The sequence below is a fragment of the Loxodonta africana genome, chromosome 15 (genome assembly GCF_030014295.1).
Source record: "Loxodonta africana isolate mLoxAfr1 chromosome 15, mLoxAfr1.hap2, whole genome shotgun sequence".
NCBI lineage: Eukaryota > Metazoa > Chordata > Mammalia > Proboscidea > Elephantidae > Loxodonta > Loxodonta africana.
The window spans coordinates 15,149,403-15,165,216 of NC_087356.1; the positions used below are offsets into that span (position 1 = coordinate 15,149,403).

Sequence of the window (15,814 nt, forward strand, 5' to 3'; positions counted from 1 at the left end):
TTTTTTTTTAACTAAATCATTCCCTTCCTCTTTGAAATTACACAGAATTTCAAAGAGGAAGGGATGATTTAGAAAATCATAATTTCATCTAATGATAAATACTGTATTTGGGCAATAGTAAACAAGTGTTTCACCTATGACCTAAGAAACTACTTAATTTACCTCCCAAAAGGGAAACAGCACAAGTAGCAGAGTGAATGATGCTGATTTTTAAAATAAGGTTTAATAAGAATGGTCATTTGTAAAATAATAAGGCCAATGAAGGTCAGAGACAAAGCTTTTTACAACAAAAATGAATCAATCATGCCACCTTTGAAGATAAACTGGATGTAAAAAAAGACAAATATTAAAGAGAATGTTAAAAATAGTGCTAATATAGTTTCTATTCATTCTTGACCTTGACAAACAGCAACAAAAAGGGAAGTTGCACAGGAATTCGTAAATGCAGATCTTCTCTCCGGCACTTCCGTGTGACCTCGGCAGATTAACGAAGGTCACTGGGGGAAGAACTCATTTTCATATTCCTCATTTCAGAGACTTGTACATATCTGATAATACCTAAATTTTTAATCTAAAATTTGGAAAGAGAGCTAAGGTTCATCTATTTTTTGGACATAATCAGTGTTAAAAAATTAGAAACTTCAGAAAAATAAAGAACAACAAAAAATCATCCGTAATCTTCCGTTCAATTGCTGTTAAATTTTGGTATGTAAAAGCTTGAGTGTTTTTAAAGGTATTTCACTATGAGGTTTGTGTGGTTTCAAAACCAAAATGCGTAACTAAAAGGATCCAGTCAGTCAGATATTTTAGTCATAAAACAATTTTTATTTGTAAGATAAATACTAGGTTGAAGGTAAATTTTCTTATTTAAGAACCAGGAAGTTGCAGTATGAGGCACTGTCTGTTTGCTCATTCATGTACTCATTCAGCAAGTGTTTCTGAATTCCACCTACGTGCCAGCACACTGTGCAATACACCAGGCTTACAGAGCAGTAAACAACACTTAGTTCCTGCCTTCATGGAGTTGATTGTCTAGTGGGCAGGCTAGAGAGATGAACTCAATGCCCCACATAAAAATACACAGGTAAAGCTGTTAAGGGACGTCAGCTGGGGGACACAGGAAGGTCTCTCTGAGGAAGTGATGTGTAAACCGAGTCGGTCTGAGACAGGTGAGGGGTGATGGTGTTTTCTGCAGAGGCACAGCCTGGCACTGTTCTCAGGTGCTAGAGAGAAGGGAGCTTTTCTGGATCTGAATGGCTTGTGTGGCCAGAGTGCAGAATAAGGGGGAGAGGGTGTGAGATGAGGCTGGAGACCCAGGTACGGTCAGGACTTTTAGACCATGTTGCTGTTAGCTGCCATCAAGTCTGCTCCTGACTTGGTTGAGACTCCATGCGCGAGAGAACAAAACGCTGCCCGGTCCTGTGCCATCCTCATAACAGGTTGCAGGTTGGACAATGTTCTGTTATAATCCATAGGGTTTTCACTGGTTAATTTTTTGAAGTAGATCACCAGGCCTTTCTTCCTAGTGCCTCTTAGTCTGGAAGCTCTACTGAAACCTGTTCAGCATCACAGCAACATGCAAGCCTCCACTGACAGACAGGTGGTGGCTGAGCTTGAGGTACACTGGTTGGGAATCGACCCTGGGTCTCCCCCGGGGAAGGTGAGAATTCTCCATCGAACCACCAGTGTCCCTTAGACCATGCTGAAAGCTGAATTCTAACCTACAAGCAATAGGAAACATTGGCATGTTCCCCTAACTTGATGGAAAATGACTGAGAAAAGCAGCCTGGATACAGGGAGGGGAGTAAGGAGGTAACTGTAGGGTCTGGGTGAATAGTGATGGCTGGAGTGGAAGTGTCTGTGCTCATTTTGTGCAAAAACATCAGAAAAGATGTTCACTCTCACTCCTCAGGTTTTCTGGAGGAGGTCTGCCTTCAGATACGCTCTAGTATGGTTCCTATGATTCATTAAGCTACCCTAGAAACACCAGCAGTTTGGTGTCCAAACAGCATCTCCTACCTTGGCCCTCAAACCCCATAGTGGCACAAGAATTCTCTGTCATATCACTTGTTCCATGTTTTGGTTAAGAAAGGAATCATCATAGTTATGTAGAAAATGACTGCTCCATGAGCTATGTAACGTGGATAACCCTCTGCAGGCATACTACTGTCGACTTGGCACGTTCATTTTTCAACCATGAAAATAATTTAAAATTATTCTACTAAAAATGGAAAATACCATTCCTTCTCTGGGGTAGGCTGCTTGTATTTAAACTGACCAAGGCATCTTTGGTTTATCCTTTTTGTGACACAAGGTCACTTGTGTAATTATCTTCCTTTTAGATGTGTAACAGCAAAGAATTCTGGGAGAAATTTAGAACTTTACAAGATAAACATGCTTTTGATGCAAAGAAAATAGGGATTACAACTTACAAGAAGCTTCTAGCTTTCCACCAAAATGCAGCCCACCAGAAGCTCACGCAGAGAAGACAGACTGCATTTTTCTAAACTTCACTGGAGCAGCAAAATAAAAACAAAGATTCTCAAACTGAATTTTCAAGTAATTATTACCATTAAATCTCACCTATAGCTCAGAGTGGGTTGAAGCGATCATATATGATGGACTTAAGTAGGATGATTTATGTGTTTTTTTTTTTAAACTCTCAACTCCGGGATATTGTTCTGAAATTAAAATTTTTTTCTTTTCCCTTTTTTTTTGGGTACTAATGTAGTAACACAGATAAAATAGATTAAATAATTCTTCATTTTAATCTCTGTTTTAAAGACTTAACCTTAATCTTAAAGACAGAAAAAATAGAATAGAAAGTATATTTGTTTAAAAGTGTAGATGACTATATCCTAGAGAAGGTGGTAAACACCATCTTTTTACACCAGAGTTAAGAAGGAGCACCAAAATGAGAATTTAATGATAGAGATTAAAAAAAAAAAAAAGTCTCACAGCATGATGTGAAGAAATTAATGACCTTCTACATCTCAGGTCCTCTGGATGTGCAGAACTCATTCACTTCAGAAAGACTATGGCTATTAAACAGTCAGTGAGCTAGGGGAAAGCAGCAGCTTGTACCTCTACCGCCTTAGTTAACGGTAACTGGAGGGGCCGCTAGAGAACAGCCCACCTTTCGGCTAGTGGTGGAGCGCTGAGCTGTTGGCGCCACCCAGGGACCACACAGAGAATGACCGTATGTGCCCCATTCTATGGGGAAGACATTCTCCTTTTTGAGATGCCGGGTATGCCCTGGTTGCTATGAAGAATGGTAGCAACAAACGCTTACTGGCAAGCATTTGCTCAACATTTAAAAATGGAACCTATTATCCTGAGTTGCTGCATCTTCCACAAGTGTTTTAGTGCTGTGGAATCCATACAACAGGAGAAGATTGCTCAGTAAGTACTACTATTACGCAAGTACGAAATTTTCTTTTCCAAAGACTGCAAATGAGATTTCTCAAGCTGCCCATTTCATGTCAGATTTGAAAAATTATTTCCATCGGTTGGTGTTTATCATTTACCAGCAAGGTTCTGCGCAACTAAAGTAATAGTAGTTAACTCCTCTCCCTTGCTGTGCTTATGTTTAGAACCAAAAAAACCAAAAACCCAGTCCTGTCGACTTGATTCTGACTCATAGCGACCCTATAGGACAGAGTAGAACTGCCCTAGAAAGTTCCACAGGGCGCTTGGCGGGTTCGAACTGCTGACCCTCTTGTAAGCAGCCGTAGCACTTAACCACTATGCCACCAGGGTTTCCATGTTTAGAACAGAATCATTAAAACTGAGTAGTTCAATAAACCCAAAGATTAGAATCCAAAATGGGAAACAATAGAAAATGTTAAAGCAAAGTTTTAGAAAAGGAATTACTAAAAATCTAGAAGAGGCCAACCTCCCAACAGCCTCTTGGTCATGCTGAGAACCTTAGTCCCGCCCCCAAATGATCTACTATAATACCCACTGGATTCCAATTCTTTCCTTAGCATTTTTACCATTTCTTAGGCAAACGATAAACCCAAATGTTTTCATTTTTTTTCTTTTTGTAGTTGGTAATAAAAACTTTACATGTTTGTGAACAGCTGTAGATCTTAGCAGTCACAAGCTGCTAGACATCTCTGAACCTCAGTTTCCTCATTTATAAAAAGGAGTGAATAATGTGTGTACTACTCAGCTAATCTTTAAAGAGAGTCTAAGTCTAAACTGAGAAATGGATATGAAAGTATATTTGCTACACCATTGCTGTCGAGTCGATTCTGACTCATAGCGACCCTACAGGGTTTCCGAGGCTATACATCTTTATGGGAGCAGACCACCACATTTTTCTCCTGTGGAGCCGCTGGTGGTTTCAAACCACCGACCTTTCGGTTAGCAGTCGAATGCTTTAACCACTGTGCCACCAGGGCTCCTATTTTATAACAAACCATCGTTATTATTAATTTTTATTGTACTTTAGATGAAGGTTTGCAGAACTAGTTTCTCATTAAACAGTTAGTACATATATTGTTTTATGACATTAACAACCCCACGGCATTTCAACACTTTTCTTTCTCGACCATGGGTTCCCTATTACCAGCTTTCCTGTCCCCTCCTGCCTTCTAGTCCTGGCCCCTGGGCTGGTGTGCCCCTTTAGTCTTATTCTGTTTTATGGGCATGTCTAATCTTTGGCTGAAGGGTGAACCTTGGAAGTGACTTTATTACTTTATTTATTATTAAAAAGGCATCTGGGGGCCATACTCTCAGGGTTTCTACAGTCTCCGTCAGGCCAGTAAGTCTGGTCTTTTTTTGTGAGCTAGAGTTTTGTTCTACACTTTTCTCCAGCTCTGTCTGGGACCCTCTATTGTGATCCCTGTCAGAGCAGTCAGTGGTGGTAGCCGGGCACCATCTAGTTGTACTGGACTCAGTCTGGTGGAAGCCATAGTAGATGTGGTCCATTAGTCTTTCGGACTAATCTTTCCCTTGTAGCTTTAACTTTCTTCATTCTTCCTTGCTCCTGAAGCGGGGAGACCAGTGGAGTATATAAGATGGTTGCTCACAGGCTTTTAAGACCCCAGATGATACTCACCAAAGTAGAACGTAGAACATTCTCTTTATAAACTGTGTTATGCCAATTGAGCTAGATGTTCCCTGAGACCATGGTCCCCACAGCCCTCAGCCCAGGAATTCAGTCCCTCAGGGAGTTTGGATGTGTCTATGGAGCTTCCATGACCTTGCCTTGTACAAGTTGTGCTGCTTCCCCAGAATTGTGGACTGTCTTACCCTTCACCAAAGTTACCACTTATCTATTGTCTATTTAGTGTTTTTCCATCCCCACCCCTCCTCTCCCTTGTAACCATCAAAGATTGTTTCTTTTTCTGTGTAAACCTTTTCATGAGTTTTTACAGTAGTTAAATACAATATTTGTCCTTCTCTGATTGACTTATTTCACTCAGCATGATGCCCTCCAGATTCATGTTATGAGATGCTTCACAGATTCATTACTGATCTTTATTGTTGCATAATACATCTTTGTGTGTAGGTACCATAGTTTGTTTATCCATTCATCTGTTGATGGGCATCTAGGTTGTTTCTATCTTTTTGCTATCGTGAACAATGCTGCAATGAACATGAGTATGCGTGTCTATTCACGGGATGACTTATTTCTCTAGGATGTATTTCTAGGCGTGGGATTGCTGGATCATATGGTATTTCTATTTCTAGCTTTCTAAGGAAGCGCCATGTTGTTTTCCAAAATAGTCGTATCATTCTACATTCCCACCAGCAGTGCATAAGAGCTTCGGTCTCCTTGCAGCCTCTCCAACATTTGTTATTTCCTGTTTTTTTGATTCGTGCCAGTGATGCCGGGGTGAGATGATTGTGGTTTTGATTTGCAAAAAAAAAAAATTTTCTTTTAATGGCTAGTGATGGACAGCATTTCCTCATGTGTCTGTTGGGTGCTTGAATGTCTTCTTGGTGAAGTGTCTGTTTATTTTCTTTGTCCATTTTTTAACTGGGTTATTTCTTTTTGTTGTAGAGGTGTCACATTTTCTTGTGGATTTTAGAGATTTCTCTGATTTGCAATAGCCAAAAAATTTTTTACCAGTCTGTAGGTTCTCTTTTAACTCTTTTGATGAAATCTTTTGATGAGCATAAGTGTTTAATTTTTAGAAGATTCCAGTTATCTAGCTTATCATCTGGAGTTTGTGTGTTGTTGGTTATGGTTTGTATCTGGTTAACGCCATGTATTAGGGCCTCCAGTGTTGATCCCATTTTTTCTTCTCTGAACTTTATAGTTTTTGGCTTTATATTTAGGTCTTTGATCCATTCTGGATTAGTTTTTGTATATGGTGTGAGGTATGGGTCCTGTTTCATTTTTTTGCAGAGGGACATCCAGTTTTGCCAGCACCATTTGTTAAAAAGACTGTCTTTTCCCCATGTGATGGACTTTGGGCCCCTGTCGAAGATCAGGTGACCACAGGTGGATAGATTTACATCTGGGTTCTCAATTCTGTTCCATTGGTCAATGCATCTGTCGTCGTACCATTACCAGGCTGTTTTGACTACCGTAGCTTTATAATAGGTTCTGAGGTCAGGTAGTGTGAGTCCTCCTACTTTATTCTTCTTCTTCAGTAGTGCTTTATTTATCCAGGGCTTCTTCCCTTTCCATATAAAGTTAATGATTAGTTTTTCCACCTCCTTAAAGAATCTTGTTGGTATTTGGATTAGGACTGCCATTGTATTTGTAAATTGCTTGGGCAGAACTGTCATTTTCACAATGTTGAGTCTACCTATCCATGAGCATGTATGTTTTTCCATTCACGTAGGTCTCTTTTGGTTTCTTGCACTAGTGTTCTGTAGTTGTCTTTGTACACGTCTTTTACATCTCTGGTTAGATTTATTCCTAAGTATTTTATATTTTTAGGGGCTATTACAAATGGTATTGTTTTCCTGATTTCCTTTTCATTGTACTCTTTATTGGTGTACAGGAGTTTAACTGATTTTTGTATGTTTATCTTGTATCCTGCTGCTCTGCTGAATCTATTAGTTCCAGTAGTTTTGTTGTCGAGTCTTTTCAGTTTTCTATGTATCACATCATATCATCCGCAAATAGGGACAGTTTAACTTCTTCATTACCAACTTGGATGCTCTTTATTTTTTTTCCTTGCCTTATTGCTGTAGCTAGGACTTCCAGCACAATATTAAATAGGAGTGGTGACAAAGGGCACCCTTGTCTTGTTCGTGTTCTCAAGGGTAATGTTTTCAGCCTCTCTCCATTAAGAATAATGTTGGCTGTTGGTTTTGCATAGATGCCCTTTATTATGTTGAGAAATTTCCCTTCTATACCTATTTTATTGAGTTTTTATTAGGAATGGGTGTTGGACTTTGTCAAATGCCCTTTCTGCCTTGATTGAGATGATCATGTGATTCTTTTATTTATGTGGTGGATTACATTGATTGATTTTCTAATGTTAAACCATCCTTGTATACCTGGTATGAATCCTACTTGTTTGTGGTATATTATTTTTTTGACATTGTCTTAGGGTGGGTTCTCTACAGAAGCAAAACCAGTAATGCATATAAATATAAATATATTTATATTAAGGAAACACCTCACGTGATTGTAGGGGTTGGAACGTCCCAAGTCCTCGGATCAGGATAGTGTCTTTTCCCAATTCACGGAGCCGTAGAAGCTGGTGAACCCAAAATGAGTAGGCTGGAGAGCAGGGATCCTGCTCACAGGTTGTGACGGTTGAGGAATCCCCAAGGTGGGCAGGCAAGATCACAAGGTCTCTCTTCAGTCAGCTGCAGGGGCTGGTGAACCCCAAGATGGACAGGTAAGCTGCTAGCTCAAGTCCCAAGAACCAGCGGTCAGACAAATGATAGCTGCTGGATCCAGAACAAGCCAACAACCTTTGCAAGGCGAGCAGGAAAAGGAAGTAGACAGCAGAAGGTGGACAGATGAAGGTTGAGGGGGCGGTGAGCTGCCACAGGCCCCACCCCCGGCAGTGCCACTTAGCAGATTCCATCATGGAGGTGATCACATATCAGATTTCAACAGGAAAGTGATCCCATCATACAACTGCCAAAACACTGAGAATCACGGCTCAGCCAAGTTGACACACAATCTTAACCGTCACAGATATGATGCTGAATTCTACTGGCTGGAATTTTGTTGAGAATTTTTACATCCATATTCATGAGAGATACTGGTCTGTAATTTTTTTTTTTTGTGGTGTCTTGGTTTTGGTATCAGGGTTATGCTGGCTTCATAGAATGACTTTGGAAGTATCACTTCCTTTTCTATGTTCTGAAATAGTTTTAGTAGTATTGGTGTAAGCTCTTCTCTGAATGTTTGGTAGAATTCTCCAGTGATGCCATCTGGGCCAGGGCTTTTTTTTGTCGGAAATTTTTTTTATTACATTCTCAATCTCTTCTCTTGTTATAGGTCTGTTCAGATTTTCAGCATTATTTTGTGTTAGTTTGGGTAAGTAGGATTTTGAAATTTGTCCATTTCCTCTAAGTTTTCAAATTTGTTACAGTTTTTCATAATACTCTGTTATGATCCTTTTTATTTCATTTCTGTTGTAATATCCATTTCATTTCTTATTTGGGTTATTTCCATCCTTACCTGTTTTTGTCAGTTTGGCCAGTGGTGTGTTTTTTTTTGTTTATGCTTTCAAAGAACCAACTTGGTTTTGTTGATTCTTTCCATCATTTTTCTATTCTCTAGTCCATTTATTTCTGCTCTGATCTTTATTATTTCCTTTCTTCTGGTGACTGTGGGCTTTTTTGCTGTTCTGTTTGATTTCTGTAGCTAATGTTTTGATTTTGTCCCTTTCTTTTTTGATGTGTGCATCCATTGCTATCAATTGACCTCTGAGCAGTGCCTTTGCTGTGTCCCAAAGGTTTTGGTATGATGTGTTTTCATTCTCATTTGATTCTAGGAACTTTTTTATTCCATCTCTGATTTCTTCTATTACCCAGTGGCTTTTAAGCAGGGTGTTTATTCAATTTCCATGTAACTGATTTTTTTTTCATGGCTCTTCCTGTTAAGTTCTACCTTGATGGTGTTGTGGTCAGAGAAGACACTTTGTGTTATCTCAATGTTTTGGATTTTGTTGAGGGTTGCTCTGTGGTCTAAGACGTGGTCTATTCTGGAGAACGTTCCACGTGCGTTGGAAAAGAATGTGTACTTTGCAGGTGTTGGGTGGAATGTTCTATATATGTCTATGAGGTCAAGTTGGCTGATTGTGCTCTTTAGCTCTTCTATATCTTTGCTGAGTTTCTTTCTAGATGTTCTGTCCTTTACCGAAAGTGGCGTGTTAAGTCTCCTACTATTATTGTGGAACTGTCAGTGTCTCTCTTCAGTGCTGTTAGAGTTTGTTTTATGTATTTTGAAGCCCTGTCATTGTATGGGTTTGTCTTCATGAAGGATCAGCCCTTTAATCATTATATAGTGCCGTTCTTTGTCTTTTATGGTGGATTTTGTTTTAAAGTCTATTTTATCTGAGATTAGTATTGCCACTCTTGGTGTTTTTTGGTAGTTGTCTGCTTGATATATTTTTTTCCATCCTTTGATTTTTAATAAATTTACATCTTTGTTTCCAAGGTGTGTCTCTTGTAGACAGCATATTGATGGATCCTGTTTTTTCATCCATTCTGTCACTCTGTGTCTCTTTATGGGTACATTTAGGCCATTTACATTCAGTGTAATTATGGATAGATACGAGTTTATTGCCGTCATTTTGTAGTACTATATTTTTTGGTGCTGATGTTTTACAAAAGAAACCATTATTAAAATGTATTATTGTTTTGGAATCCCTGGGAGATGCAAATGGTTAACAGGTTTGCCTGGTAACAGAAAGGAAGTTCAAGTCCACTCAGAGGTGCCTCAGGAAAGAGACCTGGCGATCCACTCCCAAAAAATCAGTCATTGCAAACCCTATGGAGCACAGTTCTGCTCTGACACACATGGGGTTGTCTTGAGTTGGAATCAACTCCCTGGCAACAGTTTTTTTTTTTTTTTTTAATTATTGTTTTAAGCCAGTGGTTCTCAATTTGTGTTCTGGGAATACATGGGGAGAGGGCCTGGGGTCCTTTTAAGGTCAGCTGTGAGGTCAAAACTAGATTTATACTAAGACATTATTTGTATTTTTCACTCTTTCTCTCCTGAGTCAACAGTGGTGTTTTCCAGAGGCTACATGTGTGATGATGTTATCACCCTGATGGCTAAATGGAACATTTATTTCTGTACTCTTGTTTTAAATGTTTCTGCTTTTATTTTGAATACAGTAAATATCAAAAAGTATATACAAGCAAAATATACAAGCAAAAACTCAATAATTTTTGAGCTTTGTGGGTTCTCAATAATTTTTAAGGATGTGAAGGGATCCTGGGACCAAAAAGTTTAAGAACCACAGTTTTAAACCAATATTTTTGAAAATAAGTAAAACAGGACTCCAGGGAACATGAGGCACCAAATACAAACCAGCTAACAAACTAACAGAACCAAAAGATGGCAGATCTTAGAAGCATGTATTTATTACTTCCCTGACTCTTGGGTCTGGAAGTCTCTAGATCAAAGCCAAACTGTGCGGTGACATAGGTTCACAGCAAGCTCACTATTCAGGAGATCCACTCTATACACTAAGCAGGGGTCAGTAAACTACAGCCCGAGGGCCAAAGATGGACCACTGCCTGTTTTTGTAAATAAAGCTTTCTTGGAACCCAGCTATGGCCATTTGTTCATGTATTGTCTAAAACTGCCTTTGTGCCCCACAGCAGAGTTTAGTAGTTGTGAAGGAGATCATATGGTCTGCAAAGGCTACATTATTTGCTATTGGCCCTTTACAGAAGAGGGTTGGCTGAGTATCCTTTGAAGCCAGGGTTGGCTCAGCTGGGGTACATGAACTTTGCTCAATCCACGGCAAGTTCTTCCCTCTTCCTCCCCTCCAAATTCAACAGCACAGCCCTGCACCTCTCTGGGGCCACAGAATTGACTGTATGTCTGATAATCATAGATTTAAAAAAAAAATGATAAATGACTAATACTTAGTTTTTTGATAAATATAAACATTTTATAATTTATCAGTAACAAGGAATGGATATAATCAGCAAAATATTCAGAGAATTAAAGCCATATTTTAAAAAGCAATCTTTTACTACGTAAAGTTCTATGTAGGAAAATGACCATAACGACTTAAAATCCATAGCAACAGAAACTTTTATTTAATAAAAGGCTCAAAGCACACTGCCAAAAATACAATAACATTTAAACATTTCACTAAAAGGAAAAAAATACTGTAGATTGCATAGTTTCAGAAGGATACACTAAATTGTTTAAAAAGAAAGCTGCTTCAGACTGTAAAAAGAGAGCTTCTAGATGCTGTATCTATGTTATCCCCGCCCCCAAATAATGACATTTATGTTATCTTCAGCAAATCCTAGAAGCATAATGGGTATAAACCATGAGCACATCAAAAGACCATTACACAGTTCTTCATGTCAATGGCCAAACCGTTAATAAGAATTTAAAGTTGTTGGATGTTACAGAGTATTATGGACTGTATTAGAGGGACTATTCTAAAAAATAACAAAACTTGGGGATGCTTATAACAGAAGGTGCAGAAGTGGGTGATTACAAAGAATAAAATGAAATGAGAATTGCTCACCTCACTGACACTATGGCTTATAGAAAACTAACAAGAAGTACAATGAGATACAATTCCTACAGATGATACGCCTACAAATGTGTAAAACACAACATGCAAATTATTCCTACAATGTATACAGGGCTTCTGAATTCACATTCACACAATACTAATTTTCTTCCCTGTTTTGGTCATACTTTTCAAAAGAGATCATTTTCTCTATTTTGGCTAAACAGTAAACACGAGTTTATTCTGGAAACGGGAAACCAGGAACAATTCTTCTCAATTAAAAAAAACAAAACACTTCTTTCTTAAGGATGGTTTCTAGATGTTTGTAAGCCACCTTTGTCTATTTCTAGTCTCCTTGTAAGGGATACATTTACCTTGCACCCTAGGTTATATCCTAGGGTGACTGATATACGTCAGGAAATCCCCTTCTAATCTCTGGAAAACTGAACAGGAAGTGAACACCCCTCACAAGCTTGGCTTACACACGGGTTTGCTCCACCTCTTCGCTCTTCTTAGACACAGTTCCGGTTGAGGCTTCTGCCTCACGCTTCCTCCCATCACCGCTCTCCTCGGCGGGTCTCCCACCACACTCACAGGCGTTACTTGTAGAGCCCAAACGGGCTCGGGTGCGAGCGCCTGGCTGGTATAACTGCATGGCTGGCCGGTCCTGCCAGGAGAGAAGGGCAGGGTTAGTCTTCCAGGGGAAATAATCCCCTAAGCAGGTAATTCAAGAGCGGTCAATTTGTGGGTTTGGTATCATCATCATTTTATGTTTCTGGGGACTGTTGACACTAATTGTGTAATGAAACCAATTTTGCAGCTAAAAATCTGCCCTTTTCTCAGGACTATCTCAGAAATCGGTCATTTCTAGGGGGAAAAAAATCCATGAAAAAGAAGGCAGTTAGTATTTAAAATAACTTGAAATAAAGTAAAAGTTGATATCTGGGAAAATGTTATTGCTTATGCCAAGACTACTCCGTGGAAATATCACAACCATGGCATTCGATAACTAGTTAGAATATTCCCTCCCAGTTTGAGAGATTAAAACTCAAATTCTCATGCATATCTCACAACATCAAGTCACCACACATAGTGAACATGAGGCCTGCAACAGAGTTAGGCATGGGCCTGCAGAGAGATGGCTCTTCAGATCTATGAACTAAAAGTATCACATTAGTAACAGACAGTTTCCATGTGGACTATTTCTGTCTACCATCTAATAGTGCAGAATTGTGAACTGTTCCCTTTATAGAAAATACTAACCCCATCATCTTAACAAACTCTTGGAAGTGGGGAACAAAAACGATGACTGAAGTGCCAACCAAAGAAAACCTGCTGCCGTCAAGTCGATTCTGACTCATAGCAACCCTACAGGACAGAGCAGAACTGCCCCATAGGGTTTCCAAGGAGCAGCTGGTGGATTCGAACTGCCAGCCTTTTGGTTAGCAGCCGAACGCTTAACCACTGTGCCACCAGGGCTCTGGCTGAAGACCAGTGAGAGGCAATTGCTTTAGGGCAAAAGGACCATGACAGCCAAGGAAACACAGAGTCATTCTGAAGGTTAAGATCAATAGTAACAATAAGGACAAATGCTTCCCTTGTAGAAGCCAGCCAGCTTTACTGTGGGCACCAGCACTGACTAAGTGGTAAGAGAGGAAGACAAATTCCTCCCCCCACCACAAGTATCAGTTCACTGCAAGTTTATAGCCCAATAAGGAAGCAAAAAACCCCAAATGGGTTGCCATGAAGTTGATTCCAACTCACAGCTACCCTACGGGACAGGGTAGAATTACCCCACAGGACAGAGTACAACTGCCCCACGGGGTTTCCAAGGAGCAGCTGGTGAACTCAAACTTCCGACCTTTTGGTTAGCAGCCAAGCTCTTAACCATCGCGCCATCAGGGCTCCACTAAGGAACTGCCCTCTTAAAGGTACTTTTCTTTCCCTGCCTGCGCGTAGGCAGAGAAGTCCAAGCAATAGCCTTTCAATGGCCACCATTTGTAGCCTGAATATAGGTTGCTGCCCTGATACAAGTAGTTCAGATGAGCAGCTTGCACTTGCTGTCTTTCTCTGGTAATCACCCCAGCTCACCTGCATCTACTTCTGTACTATGTGTGCAGGCCCCCAGCAGGTCACCAGGTATGGCTAGTAATGCTTTTGTCTGAGAGTGGGGCAAGGAAAGAGGGGGCTTAACTTAATGTTCTGTTTCTTAAATATAAGCCCAGCCAATGAGAAGAGTGGGAGAGGGCTCGGTGGTCGCTGGTGGATCTGAGTCCCCCTGTGTAGGCAGATAAACAGGTTTCAGAAGCTGCAAAGAGGACTCTCCAACAGCTGCTCTATTAGCTGGGGCCAACATGCATTGTTCTGCCTTTCACACTAATGTGTACTGATGGAGTTCAAAATCTGATCTGCAAAGTACATTATAATAATCACTACTCAGTACATTCCAATCCATCCTGCACTCACTATTCGGACCTCCTAAGGCTGTTACGCACACTGCTTTCTCGTTACCACTATTGCATTCTTAGACTCAATTGGAACAAGTCACTTTGAGTTTTCACACTTGAAGTTGTGCAAATGCACAAGTCATTCACTACTGCTGAAATAACTACTTATACTAAAAAGGCAGTTGAAGAACAAGCATTCATATGAGCAAACTCCCCATCCAAAAAGACATGTGGCTGTACTTTATGTCCTCTGAGTTAAGGTAACTTCAGAAATCTCTGGTTTAATATAGATGTGATTAGTCAAGAATGTGCTCCTCTGGACTTCTGACTTGCCTTTACTGGTAACATCTGAAAAATCAACATTGATACACGCAAGAACTTGGATGGATAGGAATTAGGCTGAGTGAAAAAAGCCAATCTCAAAAGCCCACATACTGTATGATTCCATTTATATAAGATTCTTGAAGCAACTATGGAGATGGAGAACATTAAAGACAGCCGGTGGTTGAGAGGAGGGCCAGGAGGCAGGTGGCTATGAACTGGAGCCTTGGGGACAGGCCCTAGGGACCTCTCTGACCCTCAAGTCCCTTAGCTCTGGGAACCGGCTGACAGGCACCTCCACCTGGAGGCCTGGCTGGGTGGGACAAATGAAGCACCTGGTGGAGCATCTGGCCCTAGAAAGGGAGATAAATGGGAACTGGTTTGTTAGCTTGAATACCATTTATAATGTTTCTCTGGGGAAATGTGATCTCAATAAAAATTCACTTCAAACTTCTGAAAGAAACCTGTCGATTGGGAATGGCTAACATTTTATAAGAATTATTTAATTTCTAAAGTGAGAGCAAGATGTGAAGGGGAAGACAGGGAGAGAAGAGATAAGGGGAACTTAAGATGACTGTTTTGAGTATTACTATAGTATATTGTTTTAGCCAGTAAGAAAACAATTTGGGAAATCCTTGTTGTGAAACATATCTGTAATATATTTCAATTGGTTTTGACTTTAGGAATTATGTTGTCATAATCACGTAGTCATTCTATTACCTAATCAACTCAAGTCTTTGGGGACCGATTTGGGTATATTTCATATCCTTTTTTCCTCCTCCCTTCCCAGGTCTCCTAGGAAAGAAAATAAAAGACGAAGCTCAATCTTGTGAATACGCTTCCTGGGCTAAAAGTATACGTTAGGAAGAGCTTTGAATTTTGCTTTGGAGCCATCCTGGCTTCCACTTCCAGGTGTAAATGAGAGTCAGACAAATATTCTTGCTTGTATTCTTGACATTCATCTGGGATCCAAGTTCTAGGAGCTTTTCACGGTGTAGACTGAATTTGTCACATGCTCTCTACAGTGCTCGGGGCAGGTCCTGCAGTGCACCCTGGTCTACTACAGAGGAAACCGTCTGGGTGAAGTGAGTAACCTTGATGTCTGTGCAGATCGATTGTATGGATTTTTATGAGTCATTTGATTATTCATTAATAATCAGAATGTTGGTAAGAATGTAAAAGAGGGGGTCATAGGGGGCACTGAGTCTCTGCTCATGGTGGTGGAATGATCTGGAAAAGGACAGTGGTGATGGTTGCACAATATGACGAACATAATCAACGTCATTGAATCATACATGTAAAAACAGTTGAATTGGTAAATGTTTTCTTAAATATATTTTTACCACAAAAAATACAAAATAAATCTCCCTGAAATGTCATTAAAATATTCTTTACTGTCTTAGGGGT

The 15,814-nt window shown here is 40.0% G+C and overlaps 1 protein-coding gene across 6 annotated transcripts in view; it reads right to left on the reverse strand.

Annotated features, from left to right (window-relative positions):
• Positions 1–11,081: 11,081 nt before the first annotated feature.
• The window catches only part of UPF3A (UPF3A regulator of nonsense mediated mRNA decay), a 35,579-nt gene continuing 30,846 nt past the window's right edge, over positions 11,082–15,814 (reverse strand). The window contains exons 11-12 of one of the 6 annotated variants that reach the window (XM_023552658.2): positions 15,128–15,202; positions 11,082–12,306 (exon numbers count right to left, since the gene is read on the reverse strand). In XM_023552658.2, coding sequence (XP_023408426.1) covers positions 12,105–12,306; positions 15,128–15,202 — 277 coding nt within the window. In that variant the 3' untranslated portion in view covers positions 11,082–12,104. The remainder of the gene's footprint in view (positions 12,307–15,127; positions 15,203–15,814) is intronic. The other 5 variants (XM_023552660.2, XM_064268612.1, XM_023552659.2 and 2 more) reach the window with 5 other exon arrangements.